Source organism: Oncorhynchus clarkii, chromosome 12 (assembly GCF_045791955.1).
Source record: "Oncorhynchus clarkii lewisi isolate Uvic-CL-2024 chromosome 12, UVic_Ocla_1.0, whole genome shotgun sequence".
Taxonomy (NCBI): domain Eukaryota; kingdom Metazoa; phylum Chordata; class Actinopteri; order Salmoniformes; family Salmonidae; genus Oncorhynchus; species Oncorhynchus clarkii.
The window spans coordinates 22,004,474-22,031,770 of NC_092158.1; the positions used below are offsets into that span (position 1 = coordinate 22,004,474).

At 42.1% G+C, this 27,297-nt stretch overlaps 2 protein-coding genes across 5 annotated transcripts in view; one reads left to right on the plus strand and one right to left on the minus strand.

The window, feature by feature from the left end:
- The window catches only part of LOC139422876 (ARF GTPase-activating protein GIT2-like), a 34,564-nt gene extending 28,990 nt beyond the window's left edge, over positions 1-5,574 (minus strand). For all 4 annotated transcript variants that reach the window (XM_071174314.1, XM_071174315.1, XM_071174311.1 and 1 more), the window contains exons 1-5: positions 5,328-5,574; positions 4,652-4,785; positions 4,438-4,550; positions 4,128-4,233; positions 3,911-3,997 (exon numbers count right to left, since the gene is read on the minus strand). In XM_071174314.1, the coding sequence (XP_071030415.1) occupies positions 3,911-3,997; positions 4,128-4,233; positions 4,438-4,550; positions 4,652-4,785; positions 5,328-5,379 (492 nt within the window). In that variant the 5' untranslated portion in view covers positions 5,380-5,574. The remainder of the gene's footprint in view (positions 1-3,910; positions 3,998-4,127; positions 4,234-4,437; positions 4,551-4,651; positions 4,786-5,327) is intronic.
- A 3,192-nt stretch (positions 5,575-8,766) lies between these two features.
- Positions 8,767-27,058, plus strand: LOC139421922 (small G protein signaling modulator 1-like). The gene is made up of 23 exons (XM_071173058.1): positions 8,767-8,849; positions 8,959-9,002; positions 11,131-11,206; positions 13,662-13,824; positions 13,970-14,119; positions 15,338-15,405; positions 17,460-17,602; positions 17,691-17,822; positions 17,933-18,054; positions 18,163-18,230; positions 18,324-18,487; positions 20,359-20,488; positions 20,908-21,099; positions 21,281-21,426; positions 21,651-21,779; positions 21,892-22,068; positions 22,219-22,287; positions 24,001-25,443; positions 25,648-25,855; positions 25,972-26,081; positions 26,206-26,302; positions 26,531-26,698; positions 26,941-27,058. The coding sequence occupies exons 1-23, from the start codon at positions 8,843-8,845 to the stop codon at positions 27,027-27,029; spliced, it is 4,095 nt and encodes a 1,364-aa protein (XP_071029159.1). The 5' UTR covers positions 8,767-8,842; the 3' UTR covers positions 27,030-27,058.
- Positions 27,059-27,297: the final 239 nt, after the last annotated feature.

Genomic DNA, 27,297 nt, shown 5'->3' on the forward strand with positions numbered 1-27,297 from the left:
CCTTTTTGAAATCGGACACTGTGGTGGGATTAACAACACGTTTCTTTAAAATGGTGTATAATATACAGTGCCTTGCGAAAGTATTCGGCCCCCTTGAACTTTGCGACCTTTTGCCACATTTCAGGCTTCAAACATAAAGATATAAAACTGTATTTTTTTGTGAAGAATCAACAACAAGTGGGACACAATCATGAAGTGGAACGACATTTACTGGATATTCCAAACTTTTTTAACAAATCAAAAACTGAAAAATTGGACGTGCAAAATTATTCAGCCCCTTTACTTTCAGTGCAGCAAATTCTCTCCAGAAGTTCATTGAGGATCTCTGAATGATCCAATGTTGACCTAAATGACTAATGATGATAAATACAATCCACCTGTGTGTAATCAAGTCTCCGTATAAATGCACCTGCACTGTGATAGTCTCAGAGGTCCGTTAAAAGCGCAGAGAGCATCATGAAGAACAAGGAACACACCAGGCAGGTCCGAGATACTGTTGTGAAGAAGTTTAAAGCCGGATTTGGATACAAAAAGATTTCCCAAGCTTTAAACATCCCAAGGAGCACTGTGCAAGCGATAATATTGAAATGGAAGGAGTATCAGACCACTGCAAATCTACCAAGACCTGGCCGTCCCTCTAAACTTTCAGCTCATACAAGGAGAAGACTGATCAGAGATGCAGCCAAGAGGCCCATGATCACTCTGGATGAACTGCAGAGATCTACAGCTGAGGTGGGAGACTCTGTCCATAGGACAACAATCAGTCGTATATTGCACAAATCTGGCCTTTATGGAAGAGTGGCAAGAAGAAAGCCATTTCTTAAAGATATCCATAAAAAGTGTTGTTTAAAGTTTGCCACAAGCCACCTGGGAGACACACCAAACATGTGGAAGAAGGTGTTCTGGTCAGATGAAACCAAAATTGAACTTTTTGGCAACAATGCAAAACGTTATGCTTGGCGTAAAAGCAACACACCATCCCCACTGTCAAACATGGTGGTGGCAGCATCATGGTTTGGGCCTGCTTTTCTTCAGCAGGGACAGGGAAGATGGTTAAAATTGATGGGAAGATGGATGGAGCCAAATACAGGACCATTCTGGAAGAAAACCTGATGGAGTCTGCAAAAGACCTGAGACTGGGACGGAGATTTGTCTTCCAACAAGACAATGATCCAAAACATAAAGCAAAATCTACAATGGAATGGTTCAAAAATAAACATATCCAGGTGTTAGAATGGCCAAGTCAAAGTCCAGACCTGAATCCAATCGAGAATCTGTGGAAAGAACTGAAAACTGCTGTTCACAAATGCTCTCCATCCAACCTCACTGAGCTCGAGCTGTTTTGCAAGGAGGAATGGGAAAAAATTTCAGTCTCTCGATGTGCAAAACTGATAGAGACATACCCCAAGCGACTTACAGCTGTAATCGCAGCAAAAGGTGGCGCTACAAAGTATTAACTTAAGGGGGCTGAATCATTTTGCACGCCCAATTTTTCAGTTTTTGATTTGTTAAAAAAGTTAGAAATATCCAATAAATGTCGTTCCACTTCATGATTGTGTCCCACTTGTTGTTGAATCTTCACAAAAAAATACAGTTTTATATCTTTATGTTTGAAGCCTGAAATGTGACAAAAGGTCGCAAAGTTCAAGGGGGCCGAATACTTTCGCAAGGCACTGTATGTATCTTTGAGGAATTTTAATTATGAGATTATTGTTGTTTGAATTTGGCACCCTGCACTTTCACTGGCTGTTGTCAAATCGATCCCGTTAACGGGATTTCAGCCGTAGAAGACTATTAAAACCTTCCCCAACCAGAAACCGTGGATTGATGGCAGCATTCGCGCAAAACTCAAAGCGTGAACCACTGCTTTTAATCATGGCAATGCAACCGGAAACATGACCGAATACAAACAGTGTAGCTATTCCCTCCGCAAGGCAATCAAACAAGCTAAGTGTCAGTATAGAGACAAATGTGAGTCGCAATTCAACGGCTCAGACACGAGACGTATGTGGCAAGGTAAACAGTCAATCACAGATTACAAAAAGAAAACCAGCCCCGTCGCGGACACCGACGTCTTGCTCCCAGACAAATTAAACAACTTCTTTATTCGCTTTGACCGACACGGCCCGCTACCCAAACATGCAGGCTCTCCTTCACCGCAGCCAACGTGAGTAAAATATTTGAAAGTGTTAACCCTCGCAAGGCTGCCGGCCCTGATGGCATCCCTAGCCGCGTCCTCAGAGCATGCGCAGACCACCTGGCTGGTGTGTTTACGGACATATTCAATCAATCCCTATCCCAGTCTGCTGTTCCCACATGCTTCAAGAGGGCCACCATTGTTCCTGTTCCCAAGAAAGCTAAGGTAACGGAGCTAAACGACTATCGTAGCACTCACTTCCGTCATAATGAAGTGCTTTGAGAGACTAGTCAAGGATCATATCACCTCCACCCTACCTGACACCCTATACCCACTCCAATTTGCTTATCGCCCCAATAGGTCCACAGACAACGCAATCACAATCACACTGCCCTAACCCATCTGGACAAGAGGAATACCTATGTAAGAATGCTGTTCATCGATTACAGCTCAGCATTTAACACCATAGTACCCTCCAAACTTGTCATTAAGCTCGAGACCCTGGGTCTCGACCCCGCCCTGTGCAACTGGGTCCTGGACTTTGACGGGCCGCCCGCAGGTGGTGAGGGTAGGAAACAACATCTCCACCCCGCTGAAACTCAACATTGGGGCCCCACAAGGGTGCGTTCTCAGCCCTCTCTTGTACTCCGTGTTCACCCATGACTGCATGGCCATGCCCGCCTCCAACTAAATCATCAAGTTTGCAGACGACACTACAGTGATTACCAACAACGACGAGACAGCCTACAGGGCCCTCGGAGTGTGGTGTCAGGAAAATAACCTCACACTCAACGTCAACAAAACAAATGAGATGATCTTGGACTTCAGGAAACAGCAGAGGGAGCACCCCCTATCCACATCAACGGGACAGGAGTGGAGAAGGTGGAACATTTTAAGTTCCTCGCCGTAAAAATCACGGACAAACTGAAATGGTCCACCCACACAGACAGCGTGGCGAAGAAGGCGCAGCAGCGCCTCTTCAACCTCAGGAGGCTGAAGAAATGTGGCTTGTCACCAAAAGACTCACAAACTTTTACAGATGCACAATCGAGAGCATCCTGTCAGGCTGTATCACCGCCTGGTATGGCAACTGCTCCGCCCACAACCGTAAGGCTCTCCAGAGGGTAGTGAGGTCTGCACAACGCATCACCGGGGGCAAACTACCTGCCCTCCAGGACACCTACACCACCCGATGTCACAGGAAGGCCAAAAAGATCATCAAGAACAACAACCACCCGAGCCACTGCCGGTTCCCCCCGCTATCATCCAGAAGGCGAGGTCAGTACAGGTGCATCAAAGCTGGGACAGCTTCGATCTCAAGGTCATCAGACTGTTAAAAAGCCATCATTAACATTGAGTGGCTGCTGCCAACATACTAACTCAAATCTCTAGCCACTTTAATAATTAAAAATGGTATGTAATAAATGTATCACTATTCACTTTAAACAATGCCACTTTATATAATGTTTACATACCCTACATTACTCATCTCACAGGTATATACTGTACTCTATACCATCTACTTTATCTTGTCTATGCCGCACGGCCTTCGCTCAGCCATATATTTGTATGCACATATTCTTATTAATTCCTTTACACTTGTGTGTGTATAAGGTAGTTGTTGTGAAATTGTTAAATTACTTGTTAGATATTACTGCACGGTCAGAACTAGAAGCACAAGTATTTCGCTACTCTCACATTAACATCTGCTAACATATGTGTCCAATAAAATTGTATTTGATTTACAGACTATTTTATATATTTTTGACATACCGGGTGGAAGAAGTTGGCCTGGGCTCCCAAAGACAACAGTCTCAAGCACGTCTCCAGGTTCCCAGTCCGAACACTGGAGTGGAGTTGCTAGAGTGTAGGCCAAAGGAGGTTTGGTTAGCTAACAGATAATAAAAAACAGTTGATAAATTGGTGAATTAATGAGCTCAATGGCAATGAAGCCTGCAATCCAGGGCATGGTCTGGCTGCAATCTCTCACCTTACTGAGGTCCTTTGTGGTGACACTGTCATCCTCTCGACAGGGCATTCGATGGACATACGCCAGCATCTGATATTTGGCCTTGATGAATTCAGTTTTATGGGGACTGTGAAGGGAACAGAAAATCACACTTACAAACCTCAGACTGTCCAGGCAAACCTGACCCCAATGGCACTTTAATACAACATAGAGTCCAACAATGTGAGAGTGATAGATCATGGTGAGATGAGATACCCAGATTTGTCATCACATTGGTTTAAAATTATATTGTTTAACCTTCAACTAAAAGTTTGAAATGTGCCCCACTCACTGGACTCTGTCCTGGGGGTTGGCCTTGCGTTTCCCACTCGTGATAGACGAGGGGTCCAGAAGGCTGTGCTCCCAGATGGAGTTGGCCCCATTGCTGTACAATTTCTGAACCATCTACAAAGGAAGCAAACAATACAACCCAATAAGGGAAAACAACAATTGAAGAAGTTGACTGTTCTTGAGCATCAGTATAGCTGCTTGTGTGAGGTGCTCACCTGTAGCTGGGAGGGTGGCCATGGTGTATGAGTCAGGTGTCGGACTTGGGAACTGTGTCGGCCCAGACCCCGGTGGATGCTGCAGCACTCATCACAGATCAGCACGCCCCTGTTCACTGAGGCCCAGCACGGGCCTGGGAAACACACAACCTTTAGACTCAATATTACCACAAAGGCTCCGAGTCCACACAAACCATTTAGACTAAAAGAGAGTCACATCATTCTGCATGCATTCTTTTTCATAATTTCAGGTAGCTCCCTAACTACAAATGTCATAATTTTACTTTCACACAGCCACAAACGAGATATACCCCAACTAGTTTGCAAGCTAAAGTTATAAAACAAAGACTATTGTAAAGTCTAGATGGCATAAACTAACTAGCGACAATAACAAAGTTAAGGGCTACCAGCTGCTAACTAGCAACAGACAGCTAAGGTTAGCGGACTTCCCCATTCTTCTTGGACATTGTCATACTAGCAGCTAGTTTAGCTTGCAAGCAAAGCTATGCGTTGCTGGAACTACAAGCAATCAAACAGAATATGAATCCCTTTGAAAGTGAAAATCAAGCAAGCAAATATTAAAATAGCTTGCGTTACCATTACATACAACTGCTAACATAAACTAGCTATCATGCTACCTAAATTCCTAAGGCTAGCCAGCAATCGTTTAGCTTACCCTGGGAGCTACAATCAGCGCAGACCTCTCTGCTCCGCAGCCGCTTTGACATCCCTTTTTACTTTAGGTAGCAAACTAGTTGCTTGTATACAGAAAGTCCTTTAAACACTCCGTTTCAGACAGACAGTCATGAGACAGTTTACACTACTGTACAACGACGAGGTCAGAAAATTTGATGAGGAAAATGCTAACTGTCTAACGTTAGTTTATTTAGCTTCTTCTTCTTTGAGGATTATTGACGGACTACACTCATAAAGTGTATTGCCGCCACCTACGGGATAGTAAAAAATACCCCCAAAAAACAAAATATATTTTGGATGAGCAAGTTCATACTAATTACCAAAAACAAAAACACTAACCAAATTCATGCTACTGTACTAACCTGAATTTCAAACCAAAACAAAAAACTGTACTCCTTCAGTCGATTTAAATGTCTATTCAGATCTCTACACAGGCTCAGGAACCTGGGAGGGGGGAACCTCTTCATTCAGTACTCCCTGTAACATTTTGCCTCTAAAGTCCTGGGGATCCAGACATTTATTGCCGCCTTCACAATGATGTCTAGCTTCTTTGATTTGTTATTAGTTTGACTAGTGCAATTTGGCACTTGCGCTATAAACGCAACAAAGTCCACCTTCTTCACTATTGGTGTGTCGGGAACCTTCTCCTGCATGGCATTCACTGTAGACTGTGGGACATCCACTACCATTCCTTCAGTTATTTTCACTGCCTACACATAGGAGACCTGCTGGATTGCCCTGAACCTAGCTACTGTGACCTCCATCCGTACAGGGCACTCCGAGATCTCGGGAACGTGATTCCCATCACAATTACAACATCATGCCTCATCTGACTCTTCAACTACAAAATATTTATTGCTTTGACAAACACTTGCCACGTGTCCAAACTTTTTATAATTGCAAGACTGCAACGGCTTCTGTACATACGGTCTCACCGCATATCTCACATGCCAAAGTTGTATATAAGTTAGGAGAACCACTTCATCAAACGACAGCAACATCGATAGGCTTAGCTCCTTCTTTCCATTTATCATTTGATTCAAGTGACATGGGTCTACCACTCCTGGCATGTTACTAACATACATAGCTACCTCATTCAGGGCACGTGGCAACCCGTCATTCAGGGCATTGAGCCCCACCTGTTTAGGTAAAAAAATATTTAAAAATAAAATAATATATAGAGTATATATATATGTTTTGTTGTTGTTGCCTGTTTTGCAGGTTATTTTGACATTAATCAGTTTGCAAACATTGTAAAAAGAATAACAACTGAGTTAATAAAGCTGCATACAAACATGGTCTCTTTTTTGCTTTCTTGAGTAAGGCAGCTCCAAAATGCGGGTGTTTCAGCTTAGCTCAGTGCTTTTTGTGGCAGCCACTGGAAAATACGGCCCATAGGGGTTGATAATGTTCTCTAGTTGCGCTGTGATTGGCTCAGTTTTCTGGACACTACATCACCACCAAATCTATGGGGAGAGCTTGAAAATTCTAGCCCCTTAGGTGTTGCCATAGAGTTACATTAGAAGTGCCCATCCAATAAGGCTCAAGGTCATTGGCCACAGATAAAATTAAGTCAAATCACATTATATCTACCATAGCTTTGATTGAACTGATCATGTCAACATCTTAGCTAGCAAGCTAGACAAGCAGTCATCATCATGAATCACGTCGACAATCTACTGGCAAATCCTTTTCAAACCTTGTCATATGTCATATGGTGCTCTTCGGCCATTGGACATATATACATTACACAACAAGTTAGAAAATGAAAATTCAACAATGGGTGGTTTGGTAGGAATCAGTGGCTAACTGCAAGCAATAACTAACCTTCTATTCAGTGGAGTGGGTGTGTGGTCCAAGTCTGGGTTTAAGGGTCTCTTTTCCAAGCTTAAAAGGATAAACATTCAACACCATGGGCCAGAAAAGGTTTAATACATTGGCCACGATGTCAATCTGCCACGTTCAAAACAACTGGAAACTTGGAACTGGAAAATCTCTGACTTCAGTGAGTTCAAGACAACTGGGCACTCTGAAAATAACAAGCTCCAACTGGGAAAATACGCTTTGAACGGTCATCCTTCTCGGGCCTCTTTCTAGAGCTCCGACCTGAAGAACACTGACGTCACGATACTGTTCTGACTTGGTGGTGCACATGTAGCCTATAGCCTGTTTTGGAGAAATGTAATCATTGAATATTTTAAGAGCTTTCATTGCTTATATGCCCCCTTTATTTATCCTGCGGTTCTGACTTGGTGTACAGGGAGAATACTATAAAAACAGCCCATGTTCTGAATTCTGTCACTGTACATTTTAAAAGTGCTGACAAATAGTTACCTTGACTACATTCGTCCTATCTTGCTCATTAATGTCTTAATCGAAATTATGGATTTCGTCTTATCTGCTCATTGAAATTACGGATTGCCTCTTATCTGCTCGTCTTCCCTTTATGCCATAGTTTGTACATCTCAATTGTCAGTAGAAACCACATTTGTTTAGGCAAGTCAGCCATATCAGTTATGTTTTTTTTTAAAGGCAGTAAATGAGGCTGAATGAACTGTTTTGCTGCCAGACAAGGCTCTGCTGATAGACAGGTGGAGCAGTGGTAAGGATTCACTCCATGGTGCTGAAAGAAAGCTTTGTTGCTAGGGCAGCGTTATGTAGGCCCTAACAGTTTGTGGGAACCGTTTGTCATCCTTAAAGTGCAATCCATGTATTATTTAGTGCTGTGTTGTGTAGTGGCTTTGCTGGCATGCATCCAAAAATATTTTTTGAGTTTGCCTCACCAACATGTACATGCTAAAATCGCCACTGTACATCACTATCATCACGATACCCTCCCCAAAGAGCCCTCCCTCCCAGTTATGTCTGACATCAGCAACGGAAAGCAAGAGGCATCTGGTGTTGTGCCATTGAAAACGCATACTCAAAATTCTATACATATTTACATGAAATTGTGTTAGGTCTACTACTAATTTATTTTGATACGGGACGTGATAGCCTGCTTTTCACATTGACTACTATGGAGATTTTATTTATTAGCTGTTATCTAGACAATATTGGTTAGCTGACTACTGCAAATTAGTTATTATTACTGTCAATAATCATATATAGTCTATATGAGTTGGAGATAATCACAGATTGCCTAGCTAAATAAGACAGTGGAATACCTTTCAACCCACACATTTAACCCCTTATTGTGTGTGTTTGTGTGTGTGGATATATACTGTTGAGTGAGCGAGAGAGGGCGCGCGCGCTTGTACCTGCCTTTGTGTGTAACTTACCTGCGTGCTTCCTTGCATCCTTTATCAATCATAGACTGTAAATACAGGCCATATCATCAAGATTGACTGTGTATTGCACCGTGTGGCGTGTGTTGCTTTAAAGGGGGCGTTCGGCCGCATCTTCACAATCGGCCAGAGTGTAAACTGAAGAGAGGCTCATTTGAAGCAAATAGCTGTCTTTGTGCAATTGAATAAACAGCAACAGTGGGGCGCAATGGGAGGTAATATGTTTCAATAATTTCGTTTTTCTATTTTAATAGGGGGGACCAATCAACATAGGCTTGAATGCCTCGGCAGCTTTCGAATGATACTGTTATTTTCTTATTCCAGAGGCCGAGACGCGCCATAAATTGCTGCGCAATGTGAAGAAAGAGGTGGGTGCCTATCTATTTGCAATGTTTATAACAACTAATTATTAGAACTAACCTTGGTCATGGATCGCTGGCAGCAGTTCTGTTTTTATTGGGATTGACAAAATCAGATTGTAAAATAGGGAGCTCTAATCGAATTGATATGTTTCAATAAAATGTTGCCTAATTGTGAGAATGTAGCCTAATATGTTTTTTTATTTTATCGTTATTTAATTATAAACGGTGCGTTCATGCATTCAGTGACGACTTGGATTGAAATACTTGGATTATAGCCTATGCAGAGAAATCATAATCATAATTTGGTCTCAGTAGGTAGCCTAAGTAATAACGCCAAGATCAGTGTAACGGTTAGTTAAGGTATGGATCCGTTATCTGCATGTGAATACGTGTGTATGTCACAGTGCAGAGCCAATAAGCATCACAATTTATATGATTATTGATAACTGCTTTTACTGAGATGTCTTTCATGTGTAATGCTCGTGCTGTAATGGAGGGCAATTCAGTTCACTGGGCGCTAATATCTCCGATAGCCTAGTGCCCCTCTCTCTTTTATATAAAACACAACACCAAATCAATTGATAAGATTGTCTTGCTTCATCCAGTGTTTAGAAAGTTAAAGTGTAACTGACAGCATTTTAGCAACATTAAATCTTATTGAAATCTGTTCATATACACCCCCAGGAAGAATATGACACTTTTTAAAAACATTTTTGATGCGAGCACTTAGATATATGGTCATTTTCATAAATTCTTAGGATGTTGCGGTTGTTCCATGATGTTCCAGTTTATTATTTGGCGACTCCTCACCGTTATCTGACCCCACCACCTCTGCAAGAGATCCCCATCTGTTAGCTACAGCCATGTCATACTTCTTCAAAGGAAACTTGGCTTATGGTATAGTTTGGGCTGCAGAGAGGAGACTACCTCCCTGTCTGGCTCCTTTTCTGTGTAGCTGCATGCTGGTGTGTCCTCTGTCCATTTAAGAGTTGCACTTTGTTGTTTTAGGGGGGGGGGAGTACATCATTAGCAGTAGACTATATAGTGTACTCATTTGTATGGATAGCACTGACCAGTGGTGTAGTGTAGGGTAAACGCAAGTAAACACAGTTTACTCAGATTTAGCAGAAAAATGCATGGAAAGTACCCAGCTTTTCTGGACAAATGCATGGAAAGTATAGGAAAGCTGACTTTTTCCCCCCACAACCAGCTTTCAAAGTTTACACAATTTTTTTTATCACTAAATCACTGGCACTGTTCATCTTTGTGACATTTCTAGAAGAGGAAAATAACGGTCTGGACAACAGACCAAGTGATTGGCTATTCACTTCCATTGTTTGTAATTATGAGAGCTTGATCTTTGACAGAGCTGAATAAATAAATGGGTGACTTTCATTGGTGATACATATTAGAATGTTATCTATAGATAACTTACTACACACACACACACACATACACACAACATGCATCATCACGCACGCACGCACGCACACACACGCTCACACAGGCACATGCAAGACAAAAGACCCTTATTCTGACAAGTTATTCATGGCAGCAATTCTTATTGTGAGTCTTGTGAAGGCAATCATTGGCTCTGGTGCCCGCTGGGGTGTAAACAGGATGTTTTATTCAGTAGTGTGTGGGTTGGAGACTTCCACATTTAGCTTCACCATGCCTGTGGAGGCCTCATCACACTGGGGACATGACTGGCACCAGGTCATGCAGCAAGGAAGAGGGTCTTAGTTGGTGATACTAAATATACTGTATCTCAAACTCTGACAGGTTTTCCCAGTTTTTCGAGTAGATTTGATTGGATTTCTTTCTCACAATGTTCACAATTTCTCTGTACTGTATAATTCCAGAATCTGGGAATTGGTCACAATATATTTTACTAGTGCGCGGTTTTTTACACTGGTCAAGCTCTGTCTTGTCTGAAGTGATACATATCTGCATGCTCACTTGCATTCCCTCGCCACCCTCCCTCTGCCTACCTGTGATGATCTATTGTTGCGTAATCACTCCCCAACCTTCTACACTTTGATTTTCTTTCTGTTTCCTCATGTCAGAACCTGTCTCTTCATCTGCCTGTTAAATTATAGCCAACTTCACCTTTATCTCGCTCTTTTCTTCCCAGGTGAAACAGATCATGGAAGAGGCAGTGACTCGGAAGTTTGTGCATGCAGACAGCAGCCATATAATATCCTTCTGTGGTGAGTGTGTTCATGAAGTAGTGTATTACTTATTTAATCAGTGTTGCAGATTTTACAGTTTGTCAAGGCCAATTTGTTTGTAAACAGAAGTACTGACAGTTCGTATTGCTCATTGGAGTTTTGACTTGCCTATATCTTTTGTGCTGGTTTGCTATCCCCCAGTTAAAGTTTATGCAGATAGATTAGAGATGGATTCATTAAACTGATCTACAAGCCCACTGCAGGACTTCAGTGCCATATGGCACTGCTGCAGTCATCTGATGGGAGGGAGGGTGCCGTGGTTGATGGGCAGGCCTAGCTGCATAACTGCTTTGGGTGGGTCTAAGTGTTGATTCAATGACTGCTTAGCTGATGTGTAACAGATGCACAAGTGCTTGGTTTATCATCTTGGACCAAACACCATTACGATTGTAACGAGAGCAAGAGAGGAGTGGATAGAAGCAAGAGGTTGTAGTAAGTTAGAAACTCACATGTTTCGTGAGATGAGTAACTTTATCTCCAAAGAGCACCTTTCTTTCCCTTCTCAAAGACCCATGCAGTGCTGATATTCTCTATGAACTGAAGAATCACTGTTGGTTTGAACTTGTCCTTTGTAAACCTCCACCCCCATCCCTCTGGTGTCACAGCCTCACATTTCACACTTGTGATATGACACATAGGATTATTGTTCCATTAACAGCTCACTAGTAAGATTCTGGAGTCAAAAGCAGGGGGATTATTATTTGGTCTCCCAAGTTTTATAAGCAAAAATTGTATTTATTTTTTTATTTATGTTTTTTTCTTCTAAAAAATGTTTTATTTTTGGACATGTCAGCTTCAAGTGATTTTACTTTTGTAAATCTGTTCCATAGTATTCCCACGCATAATAGAGAGATGATGTATATCTGTTTGGGCTTCTATAAATTACTTGTAATTATGTTCCGGCCCCCTGACCATCCGCTCAAGACAAAAACGGCCCGCGGCTGAATCAAGTTGATGATTCCTGCCATAGACGTACAGTTAATTTCACATACAAAATCTTAACTGATTGTATGGTCAGACATTTACTCATGACTACATTGACATTTACAGAGCAAAGTGACATCAGGCATCATCCTGTGGAGTTGAAATGTCAAGCCATGTCAAGTCCTGCCACCTCCTACTACCCCAATCTGCGTACGGTCACATTCTCAACCAAACACAGCTTGATTCGTTACACTATTCAAAGGTGTTGATACTACATCTCCACACATCCATGGATACCCTACACTCTTTGAAAAAAGGGTTCCAAAAGGGTTCTTGGGGAAGGATAAGGTTCTACCAACAACCGTTTGATCAGAATAACTATTTTTGTAAGACAAGAGTTATTTGTAAGACAAAAGGTTCTACCTAGAAGAACCGTTAACATCTTAAGAACCATTTTTGGGAAGAAAGGGTTCTTTGATAACTCTTTGGAAGGCAAGAAGGGTTTATAAATAGAAACATATATAATATTTCCCAGTTTGACTCCAATATCTGTGTTTTTGCATGTACATTGATTGGTTGATACATTTTATGCTACACAAAGATAAATAACATACATCTAAACTAATCCAATCTGTTGGATTTATTGCTCCTGTTACTGAGATATTTGTTCCAGTTTAGATGATTGAGGTAGTCTCAGTATTCTTCCCTACCCTGGCAGTCATTTTGGATGCAGGTTGCGGGTGATTAACAATTCCACTTGCTGGATATCCTAACTCTGTCTGGATTCCAATAGGAATTAGAAATAACTTTGCAAGCCAGCATAATGTGACTTGCAGGCCGGATGTGGCCTGTACACCAGGAAACTCCTAACACCACTATTTTAGGGTATAGCTAGGCCCTCAAAGAAAAGCTTGGTGTGCATGTATTGTCATAAATAATACAATTTAAAGGCTAATGAGGCTAGTAGAACCCTCCATAGATGGTTCTAGGAAGAACCTTTAGATTATAAAATGGTTCTTGGTAGAACCCTTCATAGAGGGTTCTAGGCAGAACTATATACAGGGGGTCATTTGAAGGATCCTACATAGAGGGTTCTAGATAAAAACCCTCTGCAAATGGTTCTACCCTGCACCAAAAAGGGTTCCTCTATGGGGACAAACCAAAGAATCCTGTATGGTTTTAATTGGCACCTTTTTTTATAAGAGTGTAGCAACAGTAAACAGCATTTGTCGGTTTTCAGTCTATTTCTGGTCCTGTTGAGAGCCACCTGCGCCTGCCCTCCAACCCATCCCTGCCTCTCTGCAGTAGCACTCAAAATGTCCAAGGGTTTCTCACTTAATTTTCACCGGGTGCTCCTGAAAAATATCAAACTTTGCTAGGGAAATCCATAAACAGTATGTGGTTTACTTGTTGTTTACAGGGTATCATAGCTTAGTGAATATCGCTTTGGGGAAAACCAAACTGTGTTTACTGTTTGTGTCTGTATATTCTGTACTATGTGTGTCAACAGCTGTAGTGGAGGCATGTGTGCTCCATGGGCTGAAGAGGCGAGCAGCGGGCCTCCTGTGCAGTAATAAGGTAGCAGCACTCTTCATGAAGGTGGGGAAGAGCTTCACCCCGGTGGAGGAACTGTGTCAAAAGGTCCAAGAACTAGAGCAGCTCATCGAGACCAAGTAAGACAATGATCTTGGATAGTAATTCCCATCACCCCCCCCCCCCCCCCCCCTCCACACACACACACAGATGTCAAAAGTATACCACATTTGTACACCACATTTGTATACCACAGTATACCACATCTCCTCTCCTCTCCTCCAGCAGACAGGCTCAACTAAATAATGTCAGTGTTCCGAAACAACCCAGGGTGACCAACCTCCCCCCCCAGGGCTTGAGGAACCTGTGGATCCGCACTGCTCTCATGGAGAAGCTTCTGGACAAGATTGTCATGTACCTAGTGGAGAACAGCAGGTTAATCAACTGATCAGCTTCTGGCTGATATTGTGTTTGATCTTACAAATCCCAATAGTTGCTGTTCAATGTATAGCCTACTACTCATATCCCTTTCACACTAAGTCATTTTTCTACTAACTATACCATACCACCAACTATTGCCGGAATCAAAGCCAAAACTGTTATTTCCCGCCTAACGACCAAGTAATTATTTCGGTAAAGTTCTGGCTACGGCTCAGTATGAAACGTAGCCGTAATGCTGGGCAGGCATTGGCACGCACTACTCTCTTAAACTCTTGATGGTTGCTAGGCAGAGGCAGTAAACCATCCTCCTGCCAGTTCTACAATTTGGCTAGGGAAATGTTAGCTAAGTTAAGGTGAATGCTGCTTATGATCATCTTGTCTAGTTGGATAATTATTTAGAACATTTTGCCAGCATGTTATGTAATATATTATTTTGCTCTTCACTCGCAGACGCTTAGTAGCCTAGGCCTACTCCTGACTAAAACCCTGTGTCTTCACTGACTTGTCTCAATCAATGTGATTTTGTTTAATTGAATCTCTATCTGTATGGACTATTTGGTCAATTGGTTTCAGGCTGGGCAAATGGAGGTGGTATAGCTCATCTGTTCGTTTGGTTATCTACAATATCGCTGATCAGAAACATTTAGCAATAATAGGCTATCACTTTTTTTATATGACAGCTGTTCCACACATTCCCGTGACACAAGTTGTGTGGGAACAATATTATTTGTATTTTACTATATTTTTATTCTATCATATTCTTACTACAAAATATATGGGTGTGGACTGTGATCGGGGTAGGTGTGTCTTGACTGTTTAATGAACAAAATAGATCTCATTTGGACATAACATAATTAAACTCAAAATATGTAATTCTATTGTTTTGAAAATGACTTTTATTAGTCTTATACTTCGTAGGACTTGCCTTAACAAATGAATAATAGATGTATTTTTGAATGTGTATATTCAATGGATTTATTAAAATAAACGCCCACTCACATCTGCACATTACTATTACCACTTGTCACTGACCTGCCGGAATGCTCACAGGAGGTATAAAAGGCATGTGTAGAGAAATGTGGGAGAAATGGGGTCATATAAACATTGCCATTTCTTTTGTCAAAATACTGTAAATCTTATGCAAAAACAGTATTACAGTCACTTTTCAGAGTCTTGCACCATTTTTAGTAAACATGATTTTCTGTCTTCTAGTACTTTCTATGACAGGGAGGCCATTCTAATGGATGCTGTGGATGGACCAATCCTTGCCTCTCTGTTAGGTATTAATGGACCTCTTCTTATAGCTTCTATTGCCAGAATGTGGCCAGACAGATCTGATAAGATAAGAAATAGCACATTGAATGGCACATTACAGTGACTGTGACTCCCTCTAAGATAACCTATAAATACAACATGACATACAGTTGAAGTCGGAAGTTTACACACACCTTAGCCAAATACATTTAAACTCTGTGTTTCACAATTCCTGACATTTAATCGTAGTAAAAATTCCATGTCTTAGGTCAGTTAGGATCACCACTTTATTTTAAGAATGTGAAATGTCAGAATTATAGTAGATAGAAAAAAATCTTAAATAAATAATTCTATCATAAAAGCATTCCCAGTGGGTCAGAAGTTTACATACACTCAATTAGTATTTGGTAGCATTGCCTTTAAGTTGTTTAACTTGGGTCAAACGTTTCAGGTAGCCTTCCACAAGCTTCCCACAATAAGTTGGGTGAATTTCGGCCCATTCCTCCTGACAGAGATGGTGTAACTGAGTCAGGTTTGTAGGCCTCCTTGCTCGCACACGCTTGTTCAGTTCTGCCCACACATTTTCTATGGGATTGAGGTCCGGGCTTTGTGATGGACACTCCAATACCTTGACTTTGTTGTCCTTAAGCCATTTTGCCACAACTTTGGAAGTATGCTTGGGGTCATTGTCCATTTGGAAGACCCATTTGTGACCAAGTTTTAACTTCCTGACTGATGTCTTGAGATGTTGCTTCAATATATCCACATCATTTTCCTTTCCTCATGAAAGGAAAGGAAAGTGCATCAGTCCCTCCTGCAGCAAAACAACATGATGCTGCCACCCCCGTGCTTCACGGTTGGGATGGTGTTCTTCAGCTTGCAAGCTTCCCCCTTTTTCCTCCAAACATAACGATGGTCATTATGGCCAAACAGTTGTATTTTTGTTTCATCAGACCAGAGGACAGTTCTCCAAAAAGTACGATCTTTGTCCCATGTGCAGTTGCAAACCATAGTCTGGCTTTTTTAATTGTGGTTTTAGAGCAGTGGCTTCTTCCTTGCTGAGCGGCCTTTCAGGATATGTCGATATAGGACTCGTTTTTACTGTGGATATAGATTTTGTACCTGTTTCCTCCAGCATCCTCACAAGGTCCTTTGCTGTGGTTGTGGGATTGATTTGCACTTTTTGAACCGAAGTACGTTCATCTCTAGGAGACAGAACGCGTCTCCTTCCTGAGTGGAGTGACAGCTGCGTGGTCCCATGGTGTTAATACTTGCATACTATTGTTTGTACAGATGAACGTGGTTCTTTCAAGCGTTTGGAAATTGCTCCCAAGGATGAACCAGACTTGTGGAGGTCTACAATATTTTCTCTGAGGTCTTGGCTGATTTCTTTTGAATGTCAAGCAAAGAGGCACTGAGTTTGAAGGTAGGCCTTGAAATACATCCACAGGTAGACCTCCAATTGACTCAAATTATGTCAATTAGCCTATCAGAAGCTTCTAAAGCAATGACATAATTTTCTGCAATTTTCCAAGCTGTTTAAAGGCACAGTCAACTTAGTGTGTGTAAACTTCTGACCCACTGGAATTGTGATACAGTGACTTATAAGTGAAATAATATGTCTGTAAGCAATTGTTGGAAAAATGACTTGTGTCATGCACAAAGTAGTTGTCCTAACCGACTTGCCAAAACTATAGTTTGTTAACAAGAAATTTGTGGAGTGGTTGAAAAACGACTTTTAATGACTCCAACATAAGTGTATTTAAACGTCTGACTTCAACCGTAGGAGACTAGTGCTTAACAGTGGATATTACCTTATTTCAGATAAGGACATAGCTCTGTGGTTTAGAAGATAAATATACTGGTTACTAACTCCAAATTGACTTTATACTCACACTCATAACAGACAAGTGCATTTACCTCTTCCTGTGAGCGTAACAATGACATAACTGGTACCTCGTTATTTCACTCTGTAGGATGATGGTTTAGTACAGTTCTTTAGGGGCTAGAAATAGTGATTTCACTTTTCCACGCCCAAACTGTTGTGGATCTCAGTGTTTTGTTGCTTTTACTCTTGCAGTCGGCCCCTGTGCTCTGGAGTACACTAAGGTGAAGACAGCCGACCACTTCTGGACAGACCCATCTGCTGATGAGCTAGTCCAGAGACACCGCATCCACAGTGGCCACTGTCGCCAGGACTCCCCCTCCAGGCGACCTGCCCTGGTCAGTGTGTGGATGATGTGTTTGTAAATGAATGATGTGTGTGAAGTATATGATGTATAAAAAATTGTCAAATGGTCTTTTCTATTAGATCCAGAAGAGGCAGTCCAGTGGCAGTATGGAGGACCGGCCCATCCTGTGGGCTAGGGACTATGTTGAGTCCCTCCATCAGAACAACAGAGCTACACTGCTGTTTGGCAAGAACAACGTCCTGGTGCAGCCGGTATGTGTATGTGTGTGCATGTGTGTGATTTAAAGGATCTGACATAACTTTTTATCACTGTTTAAACAGCAGGGAATGCTTTGTAACAAATATCTTGTCTTGGTCAACAGAGGGATGACATGGAGGCTATTCCAGGGTACCTGTCTCTCCACCAGACTGCAGATCTCATGACCCTGAAATGGACGCCCAACCAGCTCATGAATGGCACTGTGGCAGATGATACTGAAAAAAGGTAATGTAATATCAAATCACAGTAATAGAAACATATTCAGACACTCATATTTGTCCACTGAGCATGCCAAATTATATATGATTTGTTCACACATTTATTTTCCTACAGTGTTTACTGGGACTTTGCCATGACTATTCGCCTGGCGGAGATTGTTTATCTGCACTGCCATCAGCAAGGTACAGGAACCTCTCTTAATTATGTAGTCCTATAGCTTTGTATACATTTGTTTGTTTGTGTGTTATTGACCTTGTGATCATGTTTTTTCCCAGTGGACAGTGGTGGGACAGTGGTTCTGGTGAGTCAGGATGGGATCCAGAGGCCTCCACTGCGGTTCCCCCGGGGAGGACACCTGCTCCAGTTCCTGACCTGCCTGGAGACGGGCCTGCTGCCACACGGACAACTGGATCCCCCGCTCTGGTCCCAGAGGGGAAAGGTCTGCATTATTCCGATCTCAATTCATGTTTACTGTAGCCATTATGTCCACATCCACTAAATTAAGCCTGATGGTATGATTTAGCTAGTTGTTTCTAAAACATTAAAACAGGGTCATCTATAGCATAATGTATGTTGTTTGGCTGAGGATAACTCTGATCTCTGTGTTAGTACACTGCTGCCAGAGGAATACTTTTACACTGACATTGATCTTATCCACCAATTTAGCCTCCAAGTAGAAAATAACATTGACCTGCCAAAGCAAAGGGAACACGGTCTGAAGGTTTTTTATATGGGTTGTGATGATGAAAGTGGTAGTGATAGCAGATCTGGGAATATAACTCACAGGCTGCAATAGAATATAGCTTTGTAAGGGTTGTGGTATATTACCAGCAGGGCAGTGAAATAATATAAAACCTAGGAATTTAAGTATGAGTGGGGTCTTAACACATCCTCTGGATAACATGAAGGACATTTGCGAGACCAAGGACAAGGATATTGACTTGAGACTGGCCTTCTCAGGCTGGATCATTAATTGTATCTAGCCTAGTCGTGCTTCACAATTAAACGATAGGGATCTGAGTTTTAGAGTAAGATAAAATAAAACTTTAATCACTCTCGCAAATCATCATCATAACATCCCTTTGTCTTATACTGAGTGCAGTACATCCCTTTGTCTTATACTGAGTGCAGTACATCCCTTTGTCTTATACTGAGTGCAGTACATTCCTTTGTCTTATACTGAGTGCAGTACATTCCTTTGTCTTATACTGAGTGCAGTACATTCCTTTGTCTTATACTGAGTGCAGTACATTCCTTTGTCTTATACTGAGTGCAGTACATTCCTTTGTCTTATACTGAGTGCAGTACATTCCTTTGTCTTATACTGAGTGCAGTACATTCCTTTGTCTTATACTGAGTGCAGTACATTCCTTTGTCTTATACTGAGTGCAGTACATTCCTTTGTCTTATACTGAGTGCAGTACATTCCTTTGTCTTATACTGAGTGCAGTACATTCCTTTGTCTTATACTGAGTGCAGTACATTCCTTTGTCTTATACTGAGTGCAGTACATCCCTTTGTCTTATACTGAGTGCAGTACATCCCTTTGTCTTATACTGAGTGCAGTACATTCCTTTGTCTTATACTGAGTGCAGTACATTCCTTTGTCTTATACTGAGTGCAGTACATTCCTTTGTCTTATACTGAGTGCAGTACATCCCTTTGTCTTATACTGAGTGCAGTACATTCCTTTGTCTTATACTGAGTGCAGTACATTCCTTTGTCTTATACTGAGTGCAGTACATCCCTTTGTCTTATACTGAGTGCAGTACATTCCTTTGTCTTATACTGAGTGCAGTACATTCCTTTGTCTTATACTGAGTGCAGTACATTCCTTTGTCTTATACTGAGTGCAGTACATCCCTTTGTCTTATACTGAGTGCAGTACATTCCTTTGTCTTATACTGAGTGCAGTACATTCCTTTGTCTTATACTGAGTGCAGTACATTCCTTTGTCTTATACTGAGTGCAGTACATCCCTTTGTCTTATACTGAGTGCAGTACATCCCTTTGTCTTATACTGAGTGCAGTACATTCCTTTGTCTTATACTGAGTGCAGTACATTCCTTTGTCTTATACTGAGTGCAGTACATCCCTTTGTCTTATACTGAGTGCAGTACATCCCTTTGTCTTATACTGAGTGCAGTACATTCCTTTGTCTTATACTGAGTGCAGTACATCCCTTTGTCTTATACTGAGTGCAGTACATTCCTTTGTCTTATACTGAGTGCAGTACATCCCTTTGTCTTATACTGAGTGCAGTACATTCCTTTGTCTTATACTGAGTGCAGTACATTCCTTTGCCTACAGGGAAAGGTTTTCCCTAAATTGCGGAAGAGGAGTCCGCAGGGCTCTGTGGAGTCTGTGTCGGATAAAGAAGAGGACGAGGCCACTGACTATGTCTTTCGGATCCTGCTTCCTGGTACTCCGTCAGACTTTGGTATGTCACTTGTGATCTTCTTATTCTGTATCGATTTTCTGTTCAAATATGTTCAGAATAAACTTTTTCATTCATTTTTTTTGCTCGCTCTCATTCTTTTGTTGACCATTGTCCCATGTGCCTTCCCTCAGCCCCTCTCTGTCCAGCCCATGTGTCTCGGCCTGTATCTGTAGTCCTGTGAATCTGCGAACACCCTCCATTAGTTACCCTGGATTTGAGACAATACATGGGCATCAAGTTGTCTTTGTCACACCTACATCTTCTGTCTTGGTTTGTCAATGTTTCCATGGTTATTATGAAAGAAAGTCACCCAAATCCTCTATCAGTTCTAGACGATCTTGTAGCTGTTGCTAACGACAATAACAATAACGACGATGTTCATGCTGATGATAACATTGAGCCTGTTGTTTGCTGTCCAGTGGCTCCAGAGCTGATGGACCAGGCGTTGAACATGTGGCACCCCACACCTAGGAAGTCCTCCTGTTTCTCCTGCGCTCTCAACGGATCCCGTGTTGGCTCACTACCCAACGGCTGCAACCAGGACAGGGCTCCCCTGAAACTCCTCTGTGACACCATGAAGTACCAGATCATTTCCCGTGCTTTCTATGGTTGTGAGTACATGCATCATAAATTAATTTAGGAAAGACCGATTCAAATGCTATAATCTTCATGCAGTGGCATACTGCAGCTTCACAAGGGCGAGGGCGTCTTGCGGGAATGTTTTGTACGCCAGTGTCTTCATGTTATGGTTGGATTGATAACCATGCACGTTTCTTCACTTCTTCATTGAAGGGCTTGCCTACTGCCGTCACCTGTCCACTGTTCGTATCCACCTCTCTGCCCTGGTCAACCCCACCATCGTCGACCCTAACGTGCCTCATGATGCCCAGGAAGGACTCACTGTGGATGTCTGGAGCAGCTTCCTCCAGGACCGCTCTGTAAGATCTACTGTACCATCTGCTCATCATTCTCAACACACTGTACACACAACCACAACATGCAGTGATTGTGTATGTTCTTCAAGGCTTAGATAACTGATCACAGTGTGAATGTAACTGCTTCATCAACATCCCACTGATAGGCGTACAGAATCACACAGCAGCTGATGACAGTACTGTATTGAGTCTGTATGTAATCACATTCACAATCTTTTCTCCTGCAGGCATATGATGAGCATGAGCTTCTGCGTCTGGTGTACTATGGTGGTGTGGCTCCTACAATACGCAAGGAGGTCTGGCCATTCCTGCTGGGACACTACCACTTCGATATGACCCAGAAATGTAGGATGGAGGTGGGTATTGTTATATTGTAATGTGGTACAATTATGGAACTCAGGAATCAAAGTAGGAAGGAGGGTCAAATGTACACACTAGTGACCCTGTGTGTTTATAATCTGTGTACAGGTGGATGAGCAGGTGCGGGCCTGCTATGAGCAGACTATGAAAGAGTGGCTGGGCTGTGAGGCCATCGTAAAGCAGAAAGAGGGGGAGAAGCATGCTGAAGCCATAGCCAAGTGCAACTCTGTGGCCAGTGTGGACAGACCAGGACCAGTGCAGAGAGACTCCACCATCAGCACTGATGTAAGTGGGCCATACCAGTCCCATTTGATGAGTGCAACACATGACAGAATTTGTGACTCATACTCATATGGTTAACACACTTACATATGTCTCTCCCCATGCTGTTCTGGTCTCTTCCTGGTTGGCATTTGTCTCATCCTCCTACACCAGTCCTCACAGAGCATTGGTTCAGACAAACAGATTGCCCACTCACAGAGTGACTCCAGAAGTAGCACACAGGTATAGTATGTTTATACTGAATGATTTTAATAGAATATCTTGATTAGAGTTCGACCAATTATGATTTTTCAACGCCGATAACGATTATTGGAGGACCAAAAAAGCTGATACCGATTAATCGGCCGATTTAAAAAAAAATGTATTTGTAATAATGACAATTACAACAATACTGAATGAACACTTATTTTAACTTAATATAATACATCAATAAAAATCTATTTAGCCTCAAATAAATAATGAAACATGTTCAATTTGGTTTAAATAATGCAAAAACAAAGTGTTGGAGAAGTAAAGGTGCAATATGTGTCATGTAAAAAAGCTAACGTTTGAGTTCCTTGCTCAGAACATGAGAACATATGAAAGTTGGTGGTTCCTTTTAACATAAGACTTCAATATTCCAAGGTAAGAGGTTTTAGGTTGTAGTTAATATAGTATTTATAGGACTATTTCTCTCTATACCATTTGTATTGCATATACCTTTGACTATTGGATGTTCTTACAGGCACTTTAGTATTGTCAGTGTAACAGTATAGCTTCCGTCCCTCTCCTCGCCCCTACCTGGGCTCGAACCAGGAACACATCGACAACAGCCACACTCGAAGCAGCGTTACCCATCGCTCCACAAAAGCCGCAGCCCTTGCAGAGCAAGGGAAATAACTAATCTAAGTCTCAGAGCGAGTGACGTTTGAAACGCTATTAGCGCACACCCAGCTAACTAGCTAGCCATTTCACATCGGTTACACCAGCCATTAGGCTGATAGGCTTGAAGTCATAAACAGAGCTGTGCTTGCAAAGAGCTACTCACAAAACGCACAAAAGTGCTGTTTGAATGAATGCTTACGAGCCTGCTGCTGCCTACCATCGCTCAGTCAGACTGCTCTATCAAATCATAGACTTAATTATAACATAATAACACACAGGAATATAAGCCTTTGGTCATTAATATGGTCAAATCCGGAAACTACCATTTCGAAAACGAAACCTTTATTATTTCAGTGAAATACGGAACCGTTCGGTATTTTATCTAACGGGTGGCATCCCTAAGTCTAAATATTCTTGTTACATTGCACAACCTTCAATGTTATGTCATAATTCTGGCAAATTAGTTCAGGTCAGGTACAGTCGTCCAACGATTGTGCTTTTTTTTTCAAATGTGCTTTTGTTAAATCATCCCCCAGAGTTCCATCGATTATATGCAACGCAGGACACGCTAGATAAACAAGTAATATCATCAACCATGTGTAGTTATAACTAGTGATTATGATTGATTGTTTTTTATAAGATAAGTTTAATGATAGCTAGCAAATTACCTTGGCTTCTACTGCATTCGCATAACAGGCAGGCTCCTCATGGAGTGCAATGAGGGCCAGGTGGTTAGAGCGTTGGACTAGTTAACTGTAAGGTTACAAGATTGGATCCCCCGAGCTGACAAGGTGAAAATCTGTCGTTCTGCCCCTGAACAAGGCAGTTAACCCACCGTTCCTAGGCCGTCATTGAAAATAAGAATGTTTTATTAACTGACTTGCCTAGTTAAATAAGGGTATAAAAAAATTAAAAATAAAAACATCTGCAAAATCGGCGCCCAAAAATACCGATTTCCAATTGTTATGAAAACTTGAAATCGGCCCTAATTAATCGGCCGGTCCGATTAATCGGTTGACCTGTAATCTTGATAATACTTGGTATTCACTCTCCTATGGTCTGCTGTTGCAGGCATTTTGGTTTGTCGAGGAAGTGGAACTGATTGAATCTGAGACTAAGCGAGAGAAAAGCAAAGAGCGGTCCAAAACCCCACTGAAAGACCTCCGAGATGTAGCCATCCCAAATGGTACCTCAGACTCTGGGGACCCATCCTTCTACAGCTTGTCTGTTGACTCAGGTCTTCCAGAACAGCCTCAAAGCACAAACAACAGCAACAGTCCTGTATCTGACTCACCAGTCAGACCAGCAGCCACTCAGCCATCACCAGAGCCATCAGCGGTCCAAGGAGCTGCATCTAGCCTAGTGGCCAAGGCTGAGCCACCCCTAATAGAGAGTCATTTCACTGTCTTGGGAACTGAAGTTGGATCTGAAGACCTAAAGCTGCCGATAACAGTTGACGACAAGGCTGCATCAGCCGGAGAGTTCAAGGCCCCAGAGCGTGAAGTGGTTGAAAGCTCTAGATTGGTAGAAATCGTGAAAACCTCAGAGAAAGTTGAAGAGGGTTCTGACAAAAAATATGCAAAGTCCTTAGGAAATGTTGAAATGGAAGAAAACAACGTTATAGCAGATGGGTTGTCTGAAGTTTCCACCACAGAAGACACAAAGCTCCTTGTGAGAGCAGTGTTTGCAACTGAGAATACTGATATTCTGAAACTAGAAATGGAGGTTTCTAATGTATATATTCCAGCTCCGCCACTAGGCGAGGCCACATTTACTAAAACACAAGAGAACAAAGCCACAACGACAGAGCCCTTCTGTTCCAGAGAGCCCTCTGTAACAGAAGGAAATAAAGATTCAACAACGATAAGGGAGGCTGGTATTGCTGATAAAGAGGACACAACCTCCTCTGAAATGGAAGAAATCACAGAATCTGAATTTCAAAAAATGCAAACCCCTCCAACCAGCAAGGCTTGTGTTTGTGAGAAAGACGTGGATAGTACTAAAGAAAAGGTTGCAGATGTATTTGTAACCAAACCATTAGACTCTGTGGAGGACAATTTCCCTGAGAATTACAATAACAAAGCTGCAGAAATGACAGCTGCCATAGATTCAGAGAAACATGCACCTGCATTGCCAGTACTGAATCCACCCCTGCCTGAGGCCAGGGCCAGTGTTACAGTGACATTCCACTCTAGGCGATCTCCTGATACACTAGATTCTGATGACTCGCCCTCCGCCTTAGAGATGGAGGATATTCCCACGGCCTGGGCTAGACCTTTGTCTGGCCTGATGGCTCCCCCAGCTGCCCCCTTGGCCCTGGGGAGAGTTGGCTCAGGGGAGCCTGTCCTGGATGCACCCTCCAACAATAGTCCTGATGAAACAGAGCTAGCCCTGTCTGAGGAGGAGCCTGAGATGGAAAGTCTCTACACTCAGTCTGACTCTGTGGTTGAGACAGAGGAACTCAAACCTGATGTCTTACCAGTGGCAGTGTCCCCAGCAGGGACTACCTATTCTGTAAGTACTCCAAATGAGGTACCTACCGTATGTGTACTGTAATGAATGTCACAGCTTTTGAGGTTAATTGGCTAAGGGTTGGTTTAACATACAGTACCCAACTGGCTACAGAGCTGACACAATGCTGGTATGAATGACGAAACAATAGCCATTTGAAGTTGATCAAATTTAACTAATCTTAGTCCCTTTTGTCACTCTGTGCAGCAAGAGCAGCTGGATTTGTACTTGCTCAACCTGCATCGCATTGATAAGGACGTGAGGCGCTGTGACAGATCCTACTGGTACTTCACTCCTGCTAACCTGGAGAAACTACGCAACATAATGTGCAGTTATGTATGGCAGCATCTGGAGATTGGCTATGTCCAGGGCATGTGTGATCTGCTGGCTCCTTTACTGGTCATTCTGGATGACGGTCAGTCTGCATTAACAATAGCTCTCTTATACTGCATAATATTACTGCATCATTTGCAGACATGAGTAAGATAACATGAATCATTTGCTGTTTATTTGTGTCTGTGTGTTACTCAGAGGTCATAGCGTTCAGCTGCTTCTCTGAGTTGATGAAAAGGATGAATCACAACTTCCCCCATGGAGGGGCCATGGACTCACACTTTGCCAACATGCGCTCCCTCATCCAGGTACCATAAACACGTATGCTCACACACACGCACGTATATACACAGTCACACATGCACATTATTATAAGTACAGCGATATTACTTTGTAGTACCAGATAGGCACTCTCATCATCTTTTCTGCTAGATCCTTGATGCAGAGCTCTTTGAAGTGATGCAGATGAATGGAGACTACACTCACTTCTACTTCTGCTACCGCTGGTTCCTGCTAGACTTCAAACGAGGTGCTGACATCTGCACGGGCATGTGTTACATGCACACACTATTAAAGGGCCATGCTGGTGATGTTTAAACCTAAATGAATCTTGTTCAAGTTATACAATATGAAGGACCGATACAGATTTTTAGCTAGTTTTTTCTGACATTTTATTTCTGTGACATGACTGTTCTGCAGGCAGGTCATATCACAGTCTTCTTTGGTGTATAACCTGCTGTGCCATTCTTCCCTTCAGAGATGGTGTATGATGATGTGTTCTCCGTGTGGGAGACCATCTGGGCGGCCACGTATACCTCCTCCACTCATTTTGTCCTCTTCATCGCTCTGGCACTGGTGGAGATGTACCGAGACATCATCCTGGAGAACAACATGGACTTCACTGACATCATCAAGTTCTTCAACGGTGAGGTTAAACAATGACTTTAGATGTTGTTATGGAATGTAATATTTGACAATTCAGTTATTTCATTTCATTGCCACTTTCTTTTTGCTTGCTGAATGTATGTTTTGAATGTAGCAACTGCTTTTATTGTGCTTGCTAACAACATCAAAAAGCACAACTCCATAGGCTGCACTCATATGTAAATCAACACAACCAATTAGGTTCTTGTAACACAGTGTGTTTGATCTGATTTCCCTCTTCAGAAATGGCCGAACATCACAACGTCCCGCAGGTCCTAACAATGGCTCGAGACTTGGTCCTCAAAGTGCAGACTCTCATAGAAAACAAGTAATCCACCATGTGTCTGTTCCTTTCCCTTTCACTCAGTGTGCAGCATTTTGACAATATGTTCACTTGTATTTGTATGAAAGCTAAAAAAAAAAAAATATTCAGTATTTCAAAATCATGCTTCTAAATAATTATTTATATTCCTGAAATCATCAGGTGACCCATACTGAAAATATACTCACACTACAATAATTGCACAACACAATATTTCTGTGTCTCTAAAAGCACTTTCCTATGTTCAGGTAATTAACATTATAATCAATACGTTTGAA